At 59.2% G+C, this 17,778-nt stretch overlaps 1 protein-coding gene across 1 annotated transcript in view; it reads right to left on the bottom strand.

Annotated features, from left to right (window-relative positions):
• The window catches only part of HMCN2 (hemicentin 2), a 36,952-nt gene that overhangs the window by 15,140 nt on the left and 4,034 nt on the right, over positions 1–17,778 (bottom strand). The window contains exons 9-45 of the mRNA XM_063174749.1: positions 17,634–17,778; positions 17,243–17,364; positions 16,883–17,155; positions 16,664–16,805; positions 15,973–16,100; positions 15,294–15,407; positions 15,027–15,176; positions 14,252–14,446; positions 13,984–14,079; positions 13,513–13,637; positions 13,027–13,171; positions 12,792–12,904; positions 12,390–12,546; positions 12,054–12,216; positions 10,318–10,445; positions 10,102–10,210; positions 9,715–9,884; positions 9,079–9,174; positions 8,804–8,980; positions 7,724–7,843; positions 7,372–7,533; positions 6,883–7,167; positions 6,201–6,368; positions 5,923–6,036; positions 5,661–5,747; positions 4,966–5,151; positions 4,417–4,581; positions 3,936–4,049; positions 3,681–3,823; positions 3,276–3,426; positions 2,834–3,052; positions 1,881–1,994; positions 1,625–1,815; positions 1,338–1,434; positions 945–1,106; positions 448–561; positions 211–342 (exon numbers count right to left, since the gene is read on the bottom strand). Coding sequence (XP_063030819.1) covers positions 211–342; positions 448–561; positions 945–1,106; positions 1,338–1,434; positions 1,625–1,815; positions 1,881–1,994; positions 2,834–3,052; positions 3,276–3,426; positions 3,681–3,823; positions 3,936–4,049; positions 4,417–4,581; positions 4,966–5,151; positions 5,661–5,747; positions 5,923–6,036; positions 6,201–6,368; positions 6,883–7,167; positions 7,372–7,533; positions 7,724–7,843; positions 8,804–8,980; positions 9,079–9,174; positions 9,715–9,884; positions 10,102–10,210; positions 10,318–10,445; positions 12,054–12,216; positions 12,390–12,546; positions 12,792–12,904; positions 13,027–13,171; positions 13,513–13,637; positions 13,984–14,079; positions 14,252–14,446; positions 15,027–15,176; positions 15,294–15,407; positions 15,973–16,100; positions 16,664–16,805; positions 16,883–17,155; positions 17,243–17,364; positions 17,634–17,778 — 5,472 coding nt within the window. The remainder of the gene's footprint in view (positions 1–210; positions 343–447; positions 562–944; positions 1,107–1,337; positions 1,435–1,624; positions 1,816–1,880; positions 1,995–2,833; positions 3,053–3,275; positions 3,427–3,680; positions 3,824–3,935; positions 4,050–4,416; positions 4,582–4,965; positions 5,152–5,660; positions 5,748–5,922; positions 6,037–6,200; positions 6,369–6,882; positions 7,168–7,371; positions 7,534–7,723; positions 7,844–8,803; positions 8,981–9,078; positions 9,175–9,714; positions 9,885–10,101; positions 10,211–10,317; positions 10,446–12,053; positions 12,217–12,389; positions 12,547–12,791; positions 12,905–13,026; positions 13,172–13,512; positions 13,638–13,983; positions 14,080–14,251; positions 14,447–15,026; positions 15,177–15,293; positions 15,408–15,972; positions 16,101–16,663; positions 16,806–16,882; positions 17,156–17,242; positions 17,365–17,633) is intronic.

Genomic DNA, 17,778 nt, shown 5'->3' with positions numbered 1-17,778 from the left:
TCATGCCCACATCCCATGGCTTTGAGGCTCAGGAATGAAGCTCAGCTCTCTTGAAAGCTTGCAGGGAACAGGCCAGACCCTCCATGCTCTGTCCCCTCCCTGTGCAGCCCTGAGGGTCTTTTGCAGTGGGGTTAGAAGTTGGGAAACTGAGGCAGGGCTGCACGGAGGGGAGCAGCAGGGAGGCTGGGGATGGCAGCCTGGCATACACACCCAGCGGGTGCCCGTCCTTCAGCCAGGTGACAGAGGGCACGGCCACACCGGTGACGTGGCAGCTCAGCACCAGGGGTGTCCCCATGTCAGCCTCCAGCGTCTCCTGCTGCGGGGCCTGGGTGCCAGGGGGCTCTGAGGAGGATGAGCAGGGCCAGGGGTGTGACACAGAGCAGGGCTCACTGCCAGCTCCTCAGGGTGGGCTCAGGGACAGCTCCTGGCTGAGCCCTCACCACTAACCGTGGATGGTGAGCATGAAGCTCTTCTGGTCCTGGCTGGCCACGCTCAGTGCCACGCACGTGTAGGTGCCTGAGCTGGAGAGCTGCAGGTCAGGGAGCTGCAGCACCCGGGAGCCTGGAAGGAGCAGAGATCAGGGAGGCAGGAGAGCCTGGAGCAGAACCAGGGGACTGATCCCCCAGCACCCGGCCAAGCTCCATGCAAAAGGAGTCTGGCCATGGAATTCCCATCTTTGAGGCCCCAAGCCATGCTGTGCCCCACAGGAAAGGCCAGGAAGCAGCAGCGTGGAGCTCTGCAGGATGCAGCCCTTGGTGCTCTCCAGAGGGGATCACTCAGCAGTGTGTCATTAGTGTGTCATTAGTGCGTCATTAGTGCGTCACACAACACAAAGGCCGAGCTTGAGACCCACAGGTGGCACCCAAAAAAGGGGGATTAGGGGACCTAGACCTCGTTATCAAGAGCTGAGGCACAGGCAATGGTCCTGGCTGATCCCAACACACCTGGGGTGACAGTCCCCTCCTCTCCAGGCCGCAGGACGTGGCCGTCCTTGTACCAGGTGATCTCTGCAGCCGGGTGGGGCTGGATGTCACACACCAGGGAGACGCTGCCATTGACAACGCCATCGACCTTCTCGGGGTCTGCAGCCACACTCCAGGGAGATTCTGTGCCCAAAAAACAGTGCCAAAGGGGAGACATCACCCTGGGGGCTGATGCCACCCCAGGAGGAAACACACACTGAGCCTTTGGCCTGCTCAATCTCCTCACACAGGGCGAGCGTGTGTAAGGGACAGAGGCAGCCACACAGCTCCAGAGCCACAGGGAACTCCAGCTGGTGGAGAAAGAGGAGGAGGAGGGCAGTAAATCGGTGACCCAGGGAAGGGGAGATGCCTTACCCTGCACAGAGAGGGCAAAGTGCTTCTCGGCTGAGCCGGCCGGGTTCTCAGCCACACACGTGTAACTGCCAGCGTCACCCACCTCCAGCATTGCCACCTGCAGAGGGGGACAGGAACCACTGAGGGCTGCCCCAGAGCACCACTGAGCTGGAGGGATGCTGGGGCTCCCATGGGGACCTTGGTGAGACCAGAGCCGCCACCTTTAGGAGGAAAGAATGCCCCATCCCCTCCATCCAGCGTCTCCTGGTCTCTCCCCAACACAGCCACCTGCTTAGGGCAACACCAACCTGCAGGACAGTGCCACCCTCCAGGAGCTGGTGCCGTGGGCCAGCCTCTATGGGGACATCATTCCAGAGCCAGGACACCGTGGGCTCTGGGTGCCCAGTGGCCACACACTCAAACTGGACAGTGCCATTGACGGTGGCCGTCACCTCCTCCTCCTCCAGGTCCTCTGTGCCACCACGGATGGCCGGGGCAGCTGGAAGCAGGTGGTTATGGGGCTGCCAGGTGGCTCAGCCCAGGGTCCCCTGTCCCTGTACTCACTGAGCACCTCCAGCTCGTAGTGCAGGCGGTCCCGGCCCGCAGCGTTGGCGGCCTCGCAGGTGTACCTGCCCCTGTGCTCCTCCTGCACCGCCTGCAGCTGCAGCACCCGGCCCCCTGTGGCACAGCACAGAGCACAGGGTCTGTGGGATGTCCCCCAGCCCTGCTCTGCACAGCCCCAGGGACTCAGAGGTCCCACGGTGTCAGAACTCAGTGCATCCCTCTGGGTGTCCAGAGTTGCCAGGACCCCACCGGGGGGCTCAGAGACCCTGGCACACAGCCCAGAACACCTGGGGGTTTGATTCTGACCCCTGGAGCCAGTTACCAGCTTTGTATGAGGACCTGAAAGTCACAGAGGTTTGAAAAGTACAATAATAAAATTATCACAGGGTGAAAATGTAGATTTTAGGATTTTTGGTATGGGGGTTATGGGGACAAGATGGAAGAACTTGGGCACGTCCAGCCTTTCTTCTTGTTGTTCTTGTTCTCCATTTTCTGCAGTGATGTTGGCACTTTGGGATTGGTCTAGAGTAGAAGTGCACTGTCTAACATAGGTGATAGGTATTGGGAATTAAGTGTAAATATGTCATTAGGTAGTTTGTAGTATAAAAGGACAATATCACCTCAGGGGAGGTCAGAGTGCCTGTGGCTGCCCTGCTGAGCAGATCTCGGCTGGGCAGAAAGAAAATTTTATAGATAAGAATGAATAAACAACTTCAAGACTGAAAACTGAAGAGCTCTGTTTCTTTCTTCAGCTGTGCAGGCCGAAGCAGAGACATCCTGCACATCTGGGGCAGCAGTGAACAACCAAAACCCGAGACCAGGGGTGCAGTGTGTGGTGGCAGGAAGGGGACAGGATCCATCCTCCTCCATGCTGTGGATGCTCTCAACCCCTAAGGCTGCAGCAGGACCACCCCCAGCCCCCACAGTGGGGGTTCACACCCTCTGCCCATTACCTTGCAGCATCAGCACCCCCAGGCCAGGGGAGAGGGGCTCCCCATCCTTGTACCAGGTGAGCTGGGGGGGCGGGACGGCACTGGTGTCGCAGTAGAGGGCGGTGGGCTGGCCAAGGACAGCCTGCCGGTGCTCTGTCACCTCCCCATCCTGGTCCTCCTCCCGATAGAAGATCTCAAGGGCTTCCTTGGGGCCTGTTTGCTGCTGGAAGATGGGGGGCACTGCGGGGACAGGCTGTGGTCAGTGTGGGGAGCAGGGACATTGACCCCCAGGTGCACCCACAGCATCCGCCCTCACTGCAGCTCAGGAGATGTTTGTTGTTTTCCAGCAGGCTTCAACTTTTTCTCCTGCTCACCCTTCTCTGCTCCCACAAGGGGCTCTGAGGATCCCCCTGCCCTTGCTGAGACACCCCTGCCCTGGGTGCTGGCTCTGCCCAGGGCTCACCTTGGACGTGCACAATGAAGTCCCTGTCATCTTCACCCACAGCATTGGTGGCCACGCAGGTGTAGTGCCCCGAATCTGAGACACCAGCAGCTGGGATCTGGAGGACCTGCCCCTCACTGAGGATCTGGATGTGTTCAGAGCTTTCCAGAGGCTGAAGGGGAGAAAGAGAAAGGCAGGATGAGGATTACACACTCAGGAGTGAGGCAGAGCCTTGCCACCTGTACAAAGGGTATTTTCCCATTTCATCCAGCTGGGACTGTCCCCAAACCCAGCAGCTCCTCCCTGGCCACAGCTGGACAGTCCCAAAGCCATCAGCTCCTCCCTGGCCACAGCTGGACAGTCCCCAAACCCAGCAGCTCCTCCCTGGGCACAGCTGGACAGTCCCCAAACCCAGCAGCTCCTCACCTGCTTGTCCTTGTACCAGAGGATGGTTGGCTGGGGCACAGCCCAGGTCTCACACTCCAGCACCACTGTGCTGTTCACCTTGGCTTTCACCTCCTTCACAGCAAATTCCCCCAGAGGATCCTCTCTGGCAATCCAAGGAGGAACTGGTGGGGAAAGACAAAGGGAAGCAAAAGGCAGCCAAAGGAAGCAGCACTGGGCTGGTTGCAGTGGTGGGGTGACTGCAGGAGTTAGGAGGGATTTGGGCAGCTCCCTCACCCAGGACCTTCACAGCATAGCTCTTCACAGCCTCCCCATCCTCACTGGCCACGATGCAGCTGTAGGTGCCCGTGTCCTCCTCCTGGGCGTTCAGGATCTGCAGCCCGTGGCCACCTGGGCAAAGGGGGAATCCTGAGAGGGTTCTGCTCACAGCCACAGCTCTCTCTCCCCATGCAGCACCTGAAGGCATCTCTGAGCACCTGCAAGCCTGGCTGGAGGGAGCCTGATGCTCTCCTAGAGCCCAGTCCCAGGCTTATAAAAACCAGCACTGAGGAGGCTCTAGTTATTATCAGAGGATGCAGCACTTGGAAGAGCAGCATCCAGCTGATCCCTGAGCCCTCAGGTCCTGCAGGATGAGGATTTCTCACCATCCCACTGTGCTGGACCCTTACCAGACCAAGAAAAAGCCCCACACCCATACTCCCCAATGCACAACAAGGGGCCACCACAGCCACGCAGAGGCAGGGGACAGCAGCAGTACCAGGGAGCAGGAGGACATTTCCAGACGCTTGGAGAGGAACCTGGTCCTTGAGCCAGGTGATGTTGGGAGGTGGGTACGGCGGGGCCTCGCAGAGCAGGGAGATGGGGTTGTTGATGATCACTGTCACCTCTTCTGCAGCAGCATCCTGAGCAGAGGTGGGACTGGCTGCAGAGACGTGGCTGGGTGTTAGATCAGCACTGGGACACACCTTGGCTTCCCAGTGCTTCATCCCCCCAGCAGAGAGCACGATCCAAGTTCAGGGAATTGGAATTGACACAGCCTGTGCCAACTTCAGACTCTGCCCCGTCCTGCTGCCCTCCAAAACCACAGAGATCCAGGAGACACATCCCCCCTTCCCCAAGCCACCAGCACAGATGGTTCCTGCACTGAGCAGCTGCTTTCTGCTCCTCCAGGAGGTCTCACAAGGGCTCTGGGACAGCTCCATGCCACACTTTGGCTGCAGGACTAAGGAATCCTCCCCGCCTACATTAAAACCCACCAAGTCTGCTCACACCTGAGACCCTGCCTCCATCCAAAGGCATCTCGTACCCAGAACATCCAGCAGATAATTCTTGGTCTGATTTGCCACAGAGTTGGAGGCCACACAGGAGTAGAGACCAGCATGGGCCAGGGAGGCTTGTGGGATGTGGAACAAGGAGCCATCAGGGGAGATGGAGAAGGTGCCAGGGAGAGGGTGGTTGTCTTTCATCCAGGTGATCTGGGGTTGTGGGCTGCCTGTGAGGGATGGAAAATGGGTTTTGGCCTTTGTGTGAAGTTTTTCCATGTGTGAGCACAGCCTGGCTGGGGTCACTGTCAGAGCTTTTCTGGAGAGCAGAGACATCATCCCAAATCAGAATTATCATGACCTGGATCAGGATTTTAGAAGCTGCTGGATGAGCCAGCGAGAAGAAAGAACTGTCCTGAGTGGGAGGTGATTAATTACTCCCATCACTAAAGGAGAAATGAGATTAGAGGAGTTTCAGCTCCATTTGGGAAAGATTGGATCCCACACTGTGGAACAGGCTCCCCATGTGGGCGTCCCCTCCCCAGCACTTCCCGGACAGCACAAGTGCAGAGCCAGGAACCATCCCAACAGAGCTCTGAATTTTTCAGCTGTCTCCTTGGCTCTGCCTGGAGCCATCCCTTTGTTCCACACCCCAAAGTGAGACTCAGGTCTGCCCCTGAGCCCCATCTCCCCCTTGTTTCCTTGTTCATGCCACCTTCCTTCCTCACTCGATGCTCACCTGAAGCCAGGCAGGACCAGGTGACAGGGTGGCCCTCGGGCACCTTGAAGGTGTCTTCTTCATCTGCATCCTCAATGTGGGGAGGAACTAGGAACACAAGCCCCCAGGGACTTCAGCAGCTGGCCAGCTCGGCCCCTTACCTCACATCCTAAGGACTCCAGCACACCCAGCGTGTCCAGTCTTAACTCATGTCTGTTCCTGCTAGGGTGGAGCTCTGAAACCCCAGCAGGAATCCTGCAGCAGACAGAAGAACCCTCCTTACCTAGGACCTGCACGTAGAAATGCCTCCTGGCCTCCCCAGCTACGTTGCTGGCCAGGCAGGAATAGTGACCAGCATCCTGTGCTCGAGCACGGGTGAGCCTGAGCAGCCAGCCCCCTGGAAGGACAGGGCAGAGGGGGCTCAGGGATCTGCTCCGGGTACCAGCACATCCCAACTGTGCTCCTGGGGGGCTGCAGCTCCACCACGAGTCTGAGCTCATCAGGGTTGGGGCAAAACACATTCCCAAAGTGCTCATCTCTCACAGCACCCAGACCTCTGACCTGAAAGCAGCTGTGTGTGCTCACTGGGGGTGACAGGAGAGCCATCCCAGAACCAGGTGACGCTGGGCTGGGGAATGCCAGCGGCCTCACAGGTCAGGGTCAGGGATCCTTGCAGGGAAACGCTGACATTGGTTGTCCATCCTAATCCTTGAATGAACTCAGGGGGAACTGGGGATGCAGAAGAAGATGGACACACATTTGCAAAGCAGCCAGGACATCAAATGAGCAAAGCAAGGAGGGGAGAAGTGGGTGAACCTGGTTTTTCCCACCTTCTTGCTCTGTACAGCTTTAGGACACAAACCCAGAAGACCATTAGCATCACCTGGCTTTAAAGGTGTTTTGGGACAGGTGACCACAGCAAAGATGTGCCACTCACCTGAGCCCAGGCTTACAGGCTCACACTGGGATGGCCACACAGTCTGAGCCACCTCAGAACTTTTATATCTCAAGTGACCTTGACCCATGAGGTAGTAGAGGACCTTATATGAGATGATCTGCTGTGATGGCTCTGGAAAGAAACTCCTGCCTGATGGACACAGCTCTACAGCTATTCCTGAAGCATAACCCTGGCACCTGCTACATGCTGGATTGTCCAACACTGCTGCACATCAAGTTACTCCACACCCAACCTCATCATCCTGCCTGCATCCACCCCACCCCCAGCCCCATCCCACATCCTTACCATGCACCACAACTTCAAACTCCCTCTGCTCCTGCCCCTCTGGGCTGGCAGCCAGGCAGGTGTAGTGTCCTGCATGGGCCAGCTCTGCCCTGGGGATGTGCAGCCTCCTGCCCTGCTCCGTGAGCAGGAGCCCATCCCCAGCAGCCACGGGCTGCCCGTCCTTCACCCACGTCACCCACGGCGCTGCTGTGCCCACGGCCTCGCACTCCAGAACCGTCTCACCACCCTTGATGACAGAAACCTTCCTGGGGGTGCTGCTGCTGCTGCCCTGGAGCCTTGGCAGTGCTGCGGGCAGAGGGACAGGGGTGCAGGGGATGAGCAGCAGCTCCCACATCTGTGCACAAATGGAGGGGCAAAGCTGACCCAGGCAGCAGCATCCCTTCCAAAATATCCAAGGCACCAGGAAATGGCTTTAGGGTCCAGCTGGACCTTGCATTGAGAGAGTCCCAGCACCTCCACCCCCACAGGTCTCAGGTGCCCCACACTCACCGTGCACCTCCAGGTGATGCTCCTTGCTGCTGCTGCCAGCAGCGTTCCTGCACTCACAGGTGTACGTCCCCTGGTCCAGCAGCTGCACCTTCTCCATGTACACCACGTTCCCTCCTGGGGACATCAGCTTTGGGCTCCCTGGCTGGCTGGAGAGGGGCTCACCTGCCCAGGGAAGGGGACAGAAGGTTCCCCTCAGGCTCCCAGCAGGACAAATTCCCACCCAGAACCTGGAATTCTGCTCAACAAAAATCTCTCCTTGCTCCAAGGAGAACAACGGCTGGGTGAGCCATGTGGGGGGAGATGAGGCTGAGGAACAGGTGGGGAGAGATGAAGCTGAGGAACAGGGCCCTACCATCCTTCCACCAGCTCAGGGTGGGCAGGGGGATCCCGTGGCACTCGCAGGACAGCTGGACAGGCTGTCCCTCCAGCACAGACACAGCCTCAGCATCCGCTGAGGACAAGGATGGAGGCACTGCAGGGATGAGAGGAGCAGCTCAGCGGTGGCACTGGGCAAGAGGAGAAAGGCAGCTTGGAGCTCCATCCTGCTGCATTCACACCCTCTGCAGCCCTGCTGGGTGCCACAAAACCCCAGTGACATTCCTCTGCCCTGGCTCCACGTGCAAACAATAATCTTGTCTCTCCAGCCAAGCGAGGGATGCTTTTAATTGCACGTGGCCAACAGCAGAGGATGACCAAGCATCCCACAAACAAGCCAAGGTCAGGTTGGCCAGACACAGCCTTATTAGGCAGCCCTGCTCACTGGGAAGGTTACCCAACTCTTTCCATTATTGGGTGATGTTCTCAGCTGCTCATAAATACAGCTGGCTGCAAAATGGTAACTCCTTCCCATGGGGGACATCAGTTTGGAGAAGAAAAGCCTCAACACCCAGAAACCCTTGGAAAACAAAAACAGCAGAACCCAAACAATGCACCCGAGCCAGGACGGCAGACGTGCAAACATTTCCCTGGGAAGAGATTGCAGGAACAGGCCCAGAGCAGGAGAACTGGATCTTCTCCACGCCCTGGCCACCTGCCTGCAGGACTTCCACCAACTGGAGCATCCCTGGGAAAAGCCAGGGCCTGGCTCAGCCCCCGGGGCTGTGGACATGCTGAGTGGTCTGGGAAGATGCAGGGATGCTTGGATCGAGGGAGAAAAAGCATCCAGTGCCTGTCTTGGGGTCACTGCTGAGTCACGGGGGACAGAAATGTCACCAGGCGCTCGGGGTGCAAAAGGGACAGGGTGGGTGGGTGACCCTGTAATGGGGACCTGGAAACAGCCATCCATGGGGCCATGGCTTTCCAGGATATCATCTCGGGATTGGATGAGTGGAATTGCAAATGAGCCATGCTCCAGGGATGCATCCCGAGGGCTGGGCCAACCCCGCCGGTCGCACACGGTATTCCGGGGGGGAGCCCCCACAGCTGCGCTCACCGGTGACCCGCAGGCTGTAGCGGAGCTCGGCCAGCCCGGCCGCGTTGGAGGCCACGCAGCGGTAGCTGCCGGCATCGGAGAGCCGCGCCCGGGGCAGCTCCAGGCGCTTCCCCCGCCCCGACAGCGCCAGCCCCGCTCCGGCCCGCAGCCGCTCCTGCCCCTTGAACCAGGCGATGTCTGCAGGAAAGCGGGGAGCCGAGCTTGAGGAACGGCACTGCTGCCCCAGGGAAAGCCCCGGGGTTCAGGAGCAGGGGCTGAGGACAGGATTGGCTCACCGGGAGCGGGCAGCCCCGAGGCCAGGCACTCCAGGGATGCCGAGCTGTTCTCGGGGATGGTCAGATCCACCGCGCTGGGCTCGATGCTGGGAGGCACTGCAACCCAGCGGCGCTGTCAGCGGCTCTGTCTGCCTGCGGCCAGCACAGGGCAGGGCCCGGGGCACGGCCAGGCTCTCCCGGGGCTCCTGGCACACACCAAGGCCTGGCACAGCAGCAGCCAGGAGCACAGCCCAGTCCCTGCTCTGGGAGGGGACACATCCCCCCAATGGTGCCACCACTGCTGCCCAAACCAGCCAGAGGTTTGGTCCCTGCCCCGATGAGACATCCATGCTTCCCAGGGAGGGATCTCTGCCCCCTGCCTGGTTTCTCACCTGGCAGCTTCAGAGCCACATCCTGCTGGTGGAGGGGAAATGGGGCTGGGGGAGGACCCTCCAGCAGGAAACACCACTCAGGGATTTACCGTGGTGCCAATCCATCACCTCTCAGCTTCATTGACAAAGGACAAGATCCCGAGGAATCAAACCAGTGACACAGCTCCTACCAAAATCTGGGCCAAGAACTCCCACCCCTTTGGGCAGCCACGTTCCTCCCACACACAGGATGGACATCCCCCCTCACCCCAGGCCCTGCACTCACCATGCACTGAAACCTGCACCTCTGCCTGGGCCAGCCCTGCCCAGCTGCTGCCCTGGCAGGCGTAGAGCCCTTGGTGGCCAAGCCCCACTCGTGTGAGCAGCAGAGTGCCACCATCCTGGGACACCACCACGCCGTCCTGCCCGTCCAGAGGGTGCCCATCCTTCAGCCACCTGCGGGCAAGGGGACAGGCAGCAACCACCCACACCCTGCCTCTGCACACCAACGGGATGCTGGCAGCAAGGGCTGTCCCCTTGTCCCCTGGAATGAGGCTGGCAGTGCCAGCAGGAGACGCCAAGGACAAGGAGAAGGAATTGATGCCTCCCCACTTAGGGACACCCCTACCACCCATCCTGGGGGCACAGGGAGCCTCAGCATTGCAGCACTCACTGGATCTGGGCTGGGGGGATGCCCCTGGTGTGACACTGGATCCTCAGGGAGGTGTTGGCTACAGCTGCCAGGTGCCCTTCACCATCACCAATCCACAGCTGGGGGGGAGCTGGGGGAGAGGGGACCTCAGGCTGTGCCCACCCTCGGGCCCTGGCACAGGGATGTGACACAGCCAGGGCTTTGGGGGATATGGGCACAAAGGGAGGGTGTTTGAACCTTGCACGTGCAGGCTGTAGCTGAGCGAGGCGCTCCCCGCAGCGTTGGTGGCCGTGCAGGTGTAGAGGCCATTGTCTGTCACCTGGGGCTCAGCCAGGCGCAGGGATCCTGAAGGGAGCACGCTGAACCTTGGGGCAGAAGGAACAGGAAAGCTGGATGGGAGAAACAGCCATGGCATCCATCACCCAACCCTGAGCAGGACTGAGGGCTCAGAGCTCACCATGGCCACCTCCCACTCAGAGGGTGGCACTGTCACAGATGTATTTACAGAAAAATGCTTTAGCTAAGGTTTTTCTCTTGAGAAGCTGAGAAGCCTCAGAAATGAAATGTAAACAATAATTATTTGTAGAATGCAACAGTTGCATCTTTGATTGGTCTCATGTAGTTGTTTTTAATTAATGGCCAATCACAGTCCAGCTGTCTCAGACTCTCTGCTCAGTCACAACATTTCATTATAATTCTAATCCTTTCCTTGCTAACCTTCTGATGAAATCCTTTCTTCTATTCTTTCAGTATAGTTTTAATACACCATTTTATTTTCATATAATCTATATAATAAAATAATAAATCAGCCTTCTAAAACATAGAGTCAAGATTGCCATCTCTTCCCTCATCCTGGAACCCCTGCAAACACCACTACAGTGGCACAGCTGCCATGGGGGCAAACCCCCTTTGCTCAGCCCCTGCACGAGGCAGCACAGGAGCCCGGGGGGATGCAGGAGGAGCAGGGTCCCCCCAGAGCACAGCCCCTGCAGCTGGAGCTGGCCATGCTCTCACTGCCAGCCCCATCTGTGCTCCACAGACATAACCTCATCCCAGCCCACGGCTGCAGATCGCTCCTGGTGTGCTCCCATCAATCACCCAGCGTGGACAAGGCAGCTGAGAGGGGGGGAGCAGAACCAGGGGGACAGGGTGTGTGAACAGCCATGGCAAACCAGACATGAACAGCAAGGCAATGCATGCCCCAAGAAAAGCAAAGCCAAGCTGCCTTCCTGCTGCCACAGCAATCCTCAGGGACAGGTAAGAAGTGTTTAACTCAAGACCAGGGCCTGTGGCTTTAGGGATCTCTTCCAACATGGTGCTAACATTTGGGGAAAACATTGGAAGACCAGGACACCAGATAACCCAAAGAATGGTTGGATATGAGTTTATCCTCGCCCATCAAACCACATGAACTGTCTGTCTCATGGCTGTCATCAGCTTCAACACCATCAGCAAATTGATTTGTCCCTCCAGAAGTCACTTACTGGAACAAAACTGGCCTAAACGCCACATCCCAGGGCAGACAAAGCCACTGCTGGGCTAACAACTCTGTTTGTGCCAAACCTCGTCCCAAGAAGCACCAGGCCCTGGTCCAACACTTCCCACAGGGATCCACCATCCCCAGGCACATCCTTGACCTTGTGACAGCACCAGGCAGGAATGTGCAGGAAGGCAGACAGACAGACAGACAGCAGGCTGAGGAGCTGCACTGGAGCTGCCTTTCCTTCCCAGCCCCATGTCCAGGGTAGGCACATGAGTGATGGGAAGCAGCTGCTTGCTCCCAGATGTTTGGGAGGTGGAAGAAAAGCCTGGCGCTCTCCAAGGAGAGCAGAGCCAGTGCAGCCGTGCTCACTGCCCACAGGATGCCAGCTGTGCCCTTCACATCCCCCTGCCAGGCAGCTCAGTCCCTCCATGGACCTGAAGGGACACCAAACCCCAGGAGATGGTGGCCCAGCACCCAGAGTCCTCCTTACCTGGTGCTGGCCAGGGGCAGGGGCTGGAGCTCCCGGCTCCACACCACCAGGGGAGGGGGCAGCCCTTGGGCCTCGCAGGGCAGGGTGGTCTCCTGCCCCAGCACTGCCAGGATGGGCACAGGCTCCGATGTCTGTGATCCATTCACGCTGATCCTGGGCTTTGCTGCACGGAGAGAGAGCACAGATAGTGCAGGGACACTTCAGAGCCCTCACTGCTCCTCTTGCCGTCCTCCAAACCCATCTGGCACCTGGATTGGTGCTTCGAGGAAGCCAGGAGTGTTCCCAGGTCATTGTCTCTCCCTGCCAGTCCCCAGTGGGGCTGTCCTGAGCACTCACTGCTGATGGAGAGCTGCATCTCCCGTCTGGAGAACCCTGCTGCGTTGGTGGCTGTGCAGAAGTAGGTGCCAGCGTCCCCAGGGGACGGTGAAGGGATCAGGAGGGTCCCATCGGGGTCGAGATGGTAGTGTGGGCTCGGTGAAATGGGCTCTGTGCCCTGCGGGGGAAAGGGAAGGGAGGAAGGCAGAGATTCTCCCGTGAGCTGAACATCCCAAGGGCAAGAAGAGAGCTCTGGGCACATCAGAGCAGGGCATGCCCTGGTCCCAGCTCCCCAGGGCACTTGGTGCCACCTCCCCAGGCAGCCACAGCCACTCTGGAGAGCTACACCCTTCAAACACATCTCCCTGAACCCAAGGCTGGCCCCAGCCAGGCTGGCAGGGCACAGAGCCCCCTGTCCCCTACCTTGGCCCAGGTGACAGCGGGGGGTGGCACACCGGTGGCATTGCACTGCAGGGTGACAGCAGCTCCCTCAGTGGCAGTGACCAGAACAGGGCCAGGCTCGATGCTGGGAGGAGCTGGGAAGGAAGAGAAACCTCATCCTGCGTGGCCAGGGACACATCCAGCACAGAGATCAGAGCACAGAGAGCACTGCCCCGTGTCACTGCTCAGAGGGGACACCCAGATCCCTGTCACTCACCGTGGATGACCAGGGCCACGTCCTGCCTGTGCGAGCCCAGGGCGTTGCTCACCTCACAGGTGAAGGTTCCTGCATCCCCCTGAGATGCCTGCTCCATGTGCAGGCTCCCGTCAGCCCGCGTGGAATAGCGGCCACCGGGGGCTACCTGGACACGGGGGAGAGCAGGAGTCAGGATAGGTGGCAGGGTGAAACACCAACACATCCCTGCATCTTTGGGCACATCCAGAAAGGATTCTTTCACCAAAAAGCACTGAGAATTGGGATTTTTCATCTTAAAAGTCCAAAAACCTTCCCCAGATGAGTCCTTGAGCAACATCCTGTTGTGGAGATACACCCACATTGCCTTCCCAACACAAACGCTCTGTTGGATCCTTTCACCAACAGCTTTCACACCAAAGGTTGGGGGAGCCATCCTGCAGTGAAGCCCCCTCAAGGGGCAGGTGCCCACCCACCCAGCCAGGGTGCCAGCAGGCAGGGAATCCTCACCATGTGCCCATCCTTGAGCCAGCGGCGGGCGGGGAAGGGGCTCCCAGCCAGGACCACACAGGGCAGGGACACGGGCTGGCCCGGCAGCACACGGACCACGGGGGATGCAAGGGCTATTTCTGGGGCTGTTTAAAGAGGGGAAAGGGAACCAGCATTAATCAGCGATAAACTGGCCAGGAGCACTCAGGAGAATGGAGGTAGATCACCTTTCTCCCAAGGTCTGGGTCCTGGTTCAGCATGAGCCAGCTCTGATTCCACTCCCCAGGGATTTGGGGATATTCTCTGCTGTGTGGGTCCATGGCAGCACATGAAGCCAAAGAGGGCTTGGAAGGGCATTGCCCAAACCCTGCCCTGGGGTCTCTGAGCATTCACTGTGGCCAGCTCAGGACCAGAGACAGCTGCTCTGGTCTCTGCCCTCACCCCTGCCAGCACTCTGGGATGGATTCACGACCAAAGCACAGAAACACAAACCCTGTCCCGTGACTGTGAGCTTGACCTCTGCCTGGATCTTCCCAAACTCATTCTGGGCTTCACAGATGTAGATGGCTTGGTCATCCAGCGAGGCACCTGGAGCACAGTGGGGAGAAGCCTCAGCCTGGTGGGGCTGGAGAGCCCTGAGCAAGCTCCAAGGCAGGGACCACCCTCCCCAATGGGGACAGAGCTGGATTCCTGCAGGCTGTTGCTGCACACCTTGCACGAGTTAACACTACAAATAAATGCATGCACACTCAGCTCTTACTGTCAATGAGGAGCTGGGCAGTCTCCAGCTGGCTGGAACCCTCCCGTGGGCCGTGCCAGCCCACCACAGGCTTCCCATCCTGCCGGGACCAGGTGACCTGGGGCAGGGGAGATCCCTCCGCACGGCATGGCAGGCTCACTCTGTCCCCAACCTGGACCTCCAGGTCGCCCAGGGGCTCAGGAAAGTGAGGGGCAGCTGGAGGAGAGAGCAGCAGAGAGAGGGCTCAGGCAGGTCCAGCATCCCCACGGCTGAGCCTGGAGAAGGGATGGAGCTGCAAAACCAATGAGCTGGGTGCCCTGACAAGGTACCAGACCCACATTTGGTGCTTTTCCAAAGCTGACAGAACCTTTGCAGTTCCCACCACTTCCAGTTACGCTCATCGACCCCTGGCTCAGCAAAATAACTTGCACTTTTCCACCTTTAACTGCTTTAAATCCTGCTGCCCTCAACACAGAGCCTTCCCTCCTCCTCCTCATGTTCTTTCATCCCTTCTACCTCCAGCAAAAGATTTTCACACACACAAAAGCCAGCCCCCACCTCTGCCTAATCCCACTGAGCGCACTTTGCACCCCAAACCCTCACGTCCCCGTGCAATAACAACTGCCCTGTCTTTTCCCACTTGCTGAGCCTCCTGCATCTTCCCAAAGCTTGGAATTCCCGTGCCAGGCACCAACCCCTCCTGCCGGGAAGCCTGGGAGAGCAGCAAGGGGGAGCTGAGGCGCAGAGGGGAGCTGCGGAAGAGGCTGCGGGACTCGCATCCCACAGCAGCACTCACATCCCACGTGCAGCACGGTGCTGTCCCAGGCCGTGCCCGCCTCGCCCAGCGCCCGGCAGCCGTAGAGCCCCGCGTCCTCCTCCCGCACCGCCTGCAGCCGCAGCACGGCCCGCGGGCCGCCCGCCGGGAACGCGGCCACCGCCTGCTCCCCTGCCGGAGCCAGCGTCACACACACCCTGCGGGTCCCTGCCGGGCCACAGCCACGGGGGGGGGCCCCGAGGGGCAGGGGAGGGGTCCCGGGGGGTGCCCCCCCTCCCCCGGGCTCACCTTTGTACCACACGATCTGGGGCGGGGGTGCCCCCGACACCCAGCACTCGAGGGTGACATCCTCGCCCACCAGCACCTTCAGGCTGGGCGTCACTGCCAGGATGGCAGGGGGCTCTGTGCCGTGGGGAGAGGGGACTTTGGTCACCCTCTGATGCTCTGGCTGCGGTGCCATGCAGCCCAAGGGGACCCCAGAACCCTGGGTGCGGTCCCCAACACCTTTAGAACACACATCCCCATCCCCAGTGTGCTGTCCCCCAATGCCCTTTATCACACTCAGCCCCATTTTCCATTGTGCTGACCCCCAATTCCCTCCATTGCGCACATCCCATCCCCAGTGTGCTGTCCCCCAATGCCCTTTATCACTCACAGCCCCATTCCCAATGTGCTGTTCCCAATTCCCTTTATCACACACAGCCCCATTCCCACTGTGCTGTTCCCAATTCCCTTTTTTAACACACAGCCCCATTCCCAGTGTGCTGACCCCAATTCCCTCCATCACACTCAGGCCCATTCCCAGTGTGCTGTTCCCAACACCCTTTATCCCACACAGCCCCATCCCCAATGTGCTGACCCTCAATTCTATCTATCACACACAGCCCCATTCCTACTGTGCTGTTCCCAACACCCTTTATCACACCCTTTATCACACACAGCCCCATTCCCAGTGTGCCACCAGTACCAGTGAACTCCAGGGTGATCACTTGCTCATCCCAGCCCAGAGTGCTGCTGGCATAGCAGCTGTAATTCCCTGCATCCTCTGGGACAGCAGAGCTGATGTGCAGGGAACCCTCAGCATCCCTGAAAACCCTGCAGCAATTGGGAGAGAAAGGCAGAAAGGAGCCCTGTGGAAACAGGGATGATGGAAAATGTGTGGATATAAATGAGCAGGTTTCAGGCCATGCTGGGCATGTGGTGGATGTGGGTCAGCACTGAGAGCCAGCTGCTGCAGGGAGGGACTTTGCTTTGAAGCAGGGAAAAGCACTGAGAATTGGGCTCTTTTCACCTCAAAAGCCTTCCCCAAAGTGAAACCCTGCACTCACAGCCTGACACAGGCAGGAGTTGAAAGGCAAAAAGCAGCAGAAATTAAGGAGAAGTACAAGGAGTATTTTGAGACCTGAGCTCACACCAGGTGTGCAAAGTGGGGACAGTGACCTGGATAAGGCAGGACAGCTTAAAAATAAATATAGGAAATTAAGGCCAGCAGCATGCCAAGCATCTCAGGAGCAGGGGCTGGGATACTGCAATGCCTCCCTCTTCCCAGAGCTCTCTCTGACAGCCCCAGGCCTCCCTCCCTCACCTCACACATCCCTGCAAGGGAGCCCCATCCCTGTGGGACACCAGCGTGGAGGCTCCTGGCTCCCCAGGGTTACCTCTCATCCTGCTGCAGAGGCCAGCCCCAGCGCCTCCACGTGGTTTGGGGCTGGGGGTGGCCCCCGGCCGTGCAGTTCAGCCGCAGCTCCTGGCCCCTGCTGAAACGCTGGGGACTGGGGTCCACCTTCACCCAGGGCGCCTCTGCACGGGTGGGAGCAGGGCTCAGCCTCCAGGTGCCATCCCCATGGGGCAGGGTCCCTCACAGGGGCACAACCCACCCTGGATGAAGAGCCACAGCGAGGCAGTGGCGGTGCCACGGGCGCTCCGTGCCACACACTCGTACAGGCCCCCGTCCCCCGGCTGCACGTGGCTGATCTCCAGGGAGCTGTTCTGCAGCAGCCGGGCCCTGCCAGCCCCTGGCTGTGCCACCTTCCCGTCCCAGCTCCAGGTCAGGTTGTAGGGCACGTCCCCCAGCACCACGCAGGACATGACCACGTTCTGCCCCGGTGAAGCCGTGATGTTGCCTGGGGTGATGAGGCGTGGTGGTGGCTCTACAAACAAGGGATGGATGCCTGGGTGAAAGGAGCCCGTGCCCAGCCAGGGGAAGGGCTCCAAGGCTTGGCACAAGCAGCCCCCACCTGAGACAGAGAGGTAGGCACGGGCCCGGGACACGCCGACCTTGCTCGTGGCCGTGCACTCGTAAAAGCCTTCATCACCCTCAGACACTGCAGGGATCAACCAGCTGATGTTCCCTGAAAGCCTGCAAAAAGGGAGAGAAGGAAATATGGATCACTCCCACCTTGGGACTGCAGTGCCACCATCCTGGTCCTACTCCCTGGGGCTTTTTTTCCATCTGAGTCAGGCAGAGGCGCATCCCCGCTTGATGCAGACCTGTCCCTTGGGATTTTCCTCTTGGGATGCTCAGAACCTGAAGGCACTCACCCAGCACACAGCACCCCCTCATCTGGCACAGCTCAGGGACCCACATGGCACCCTCCTGGGGCCCACTGGGCCATACCAGAGGCTCACCTGAAGAGCTGCTCCTCCCCGAGCTTCCTCCTGCCACGGCTGAGCTGCAGCTGGAAAGGGATCTCACTCCGTGCAGAGCAGGAGATGAGCTGTGGCTCACGGCTGTAAGCCTGGATATTGCTGGAGATGTTCACTTTGGGCAGAC

This window comes from Melospiza melodia, chromosome 22 (assembly GCF_035770615.1).
Source record: "Melospiza melodia melodia isolate bMelMel2 chromosome 22, bMelMel2.pri, whole genome shotgun sequence".
Classification (NCBI taxonomy): domain Eukaryota; kingdom Metazoa; phylum Chordata; class Aves; order Passeriformes; family Passerellidae; genus Melospiza; species Melospiza melodia.
Note: the sequence above shows the minus strand (reverse complement) of the source record. Positions and strands in the feature narration are given on the sequence as shown.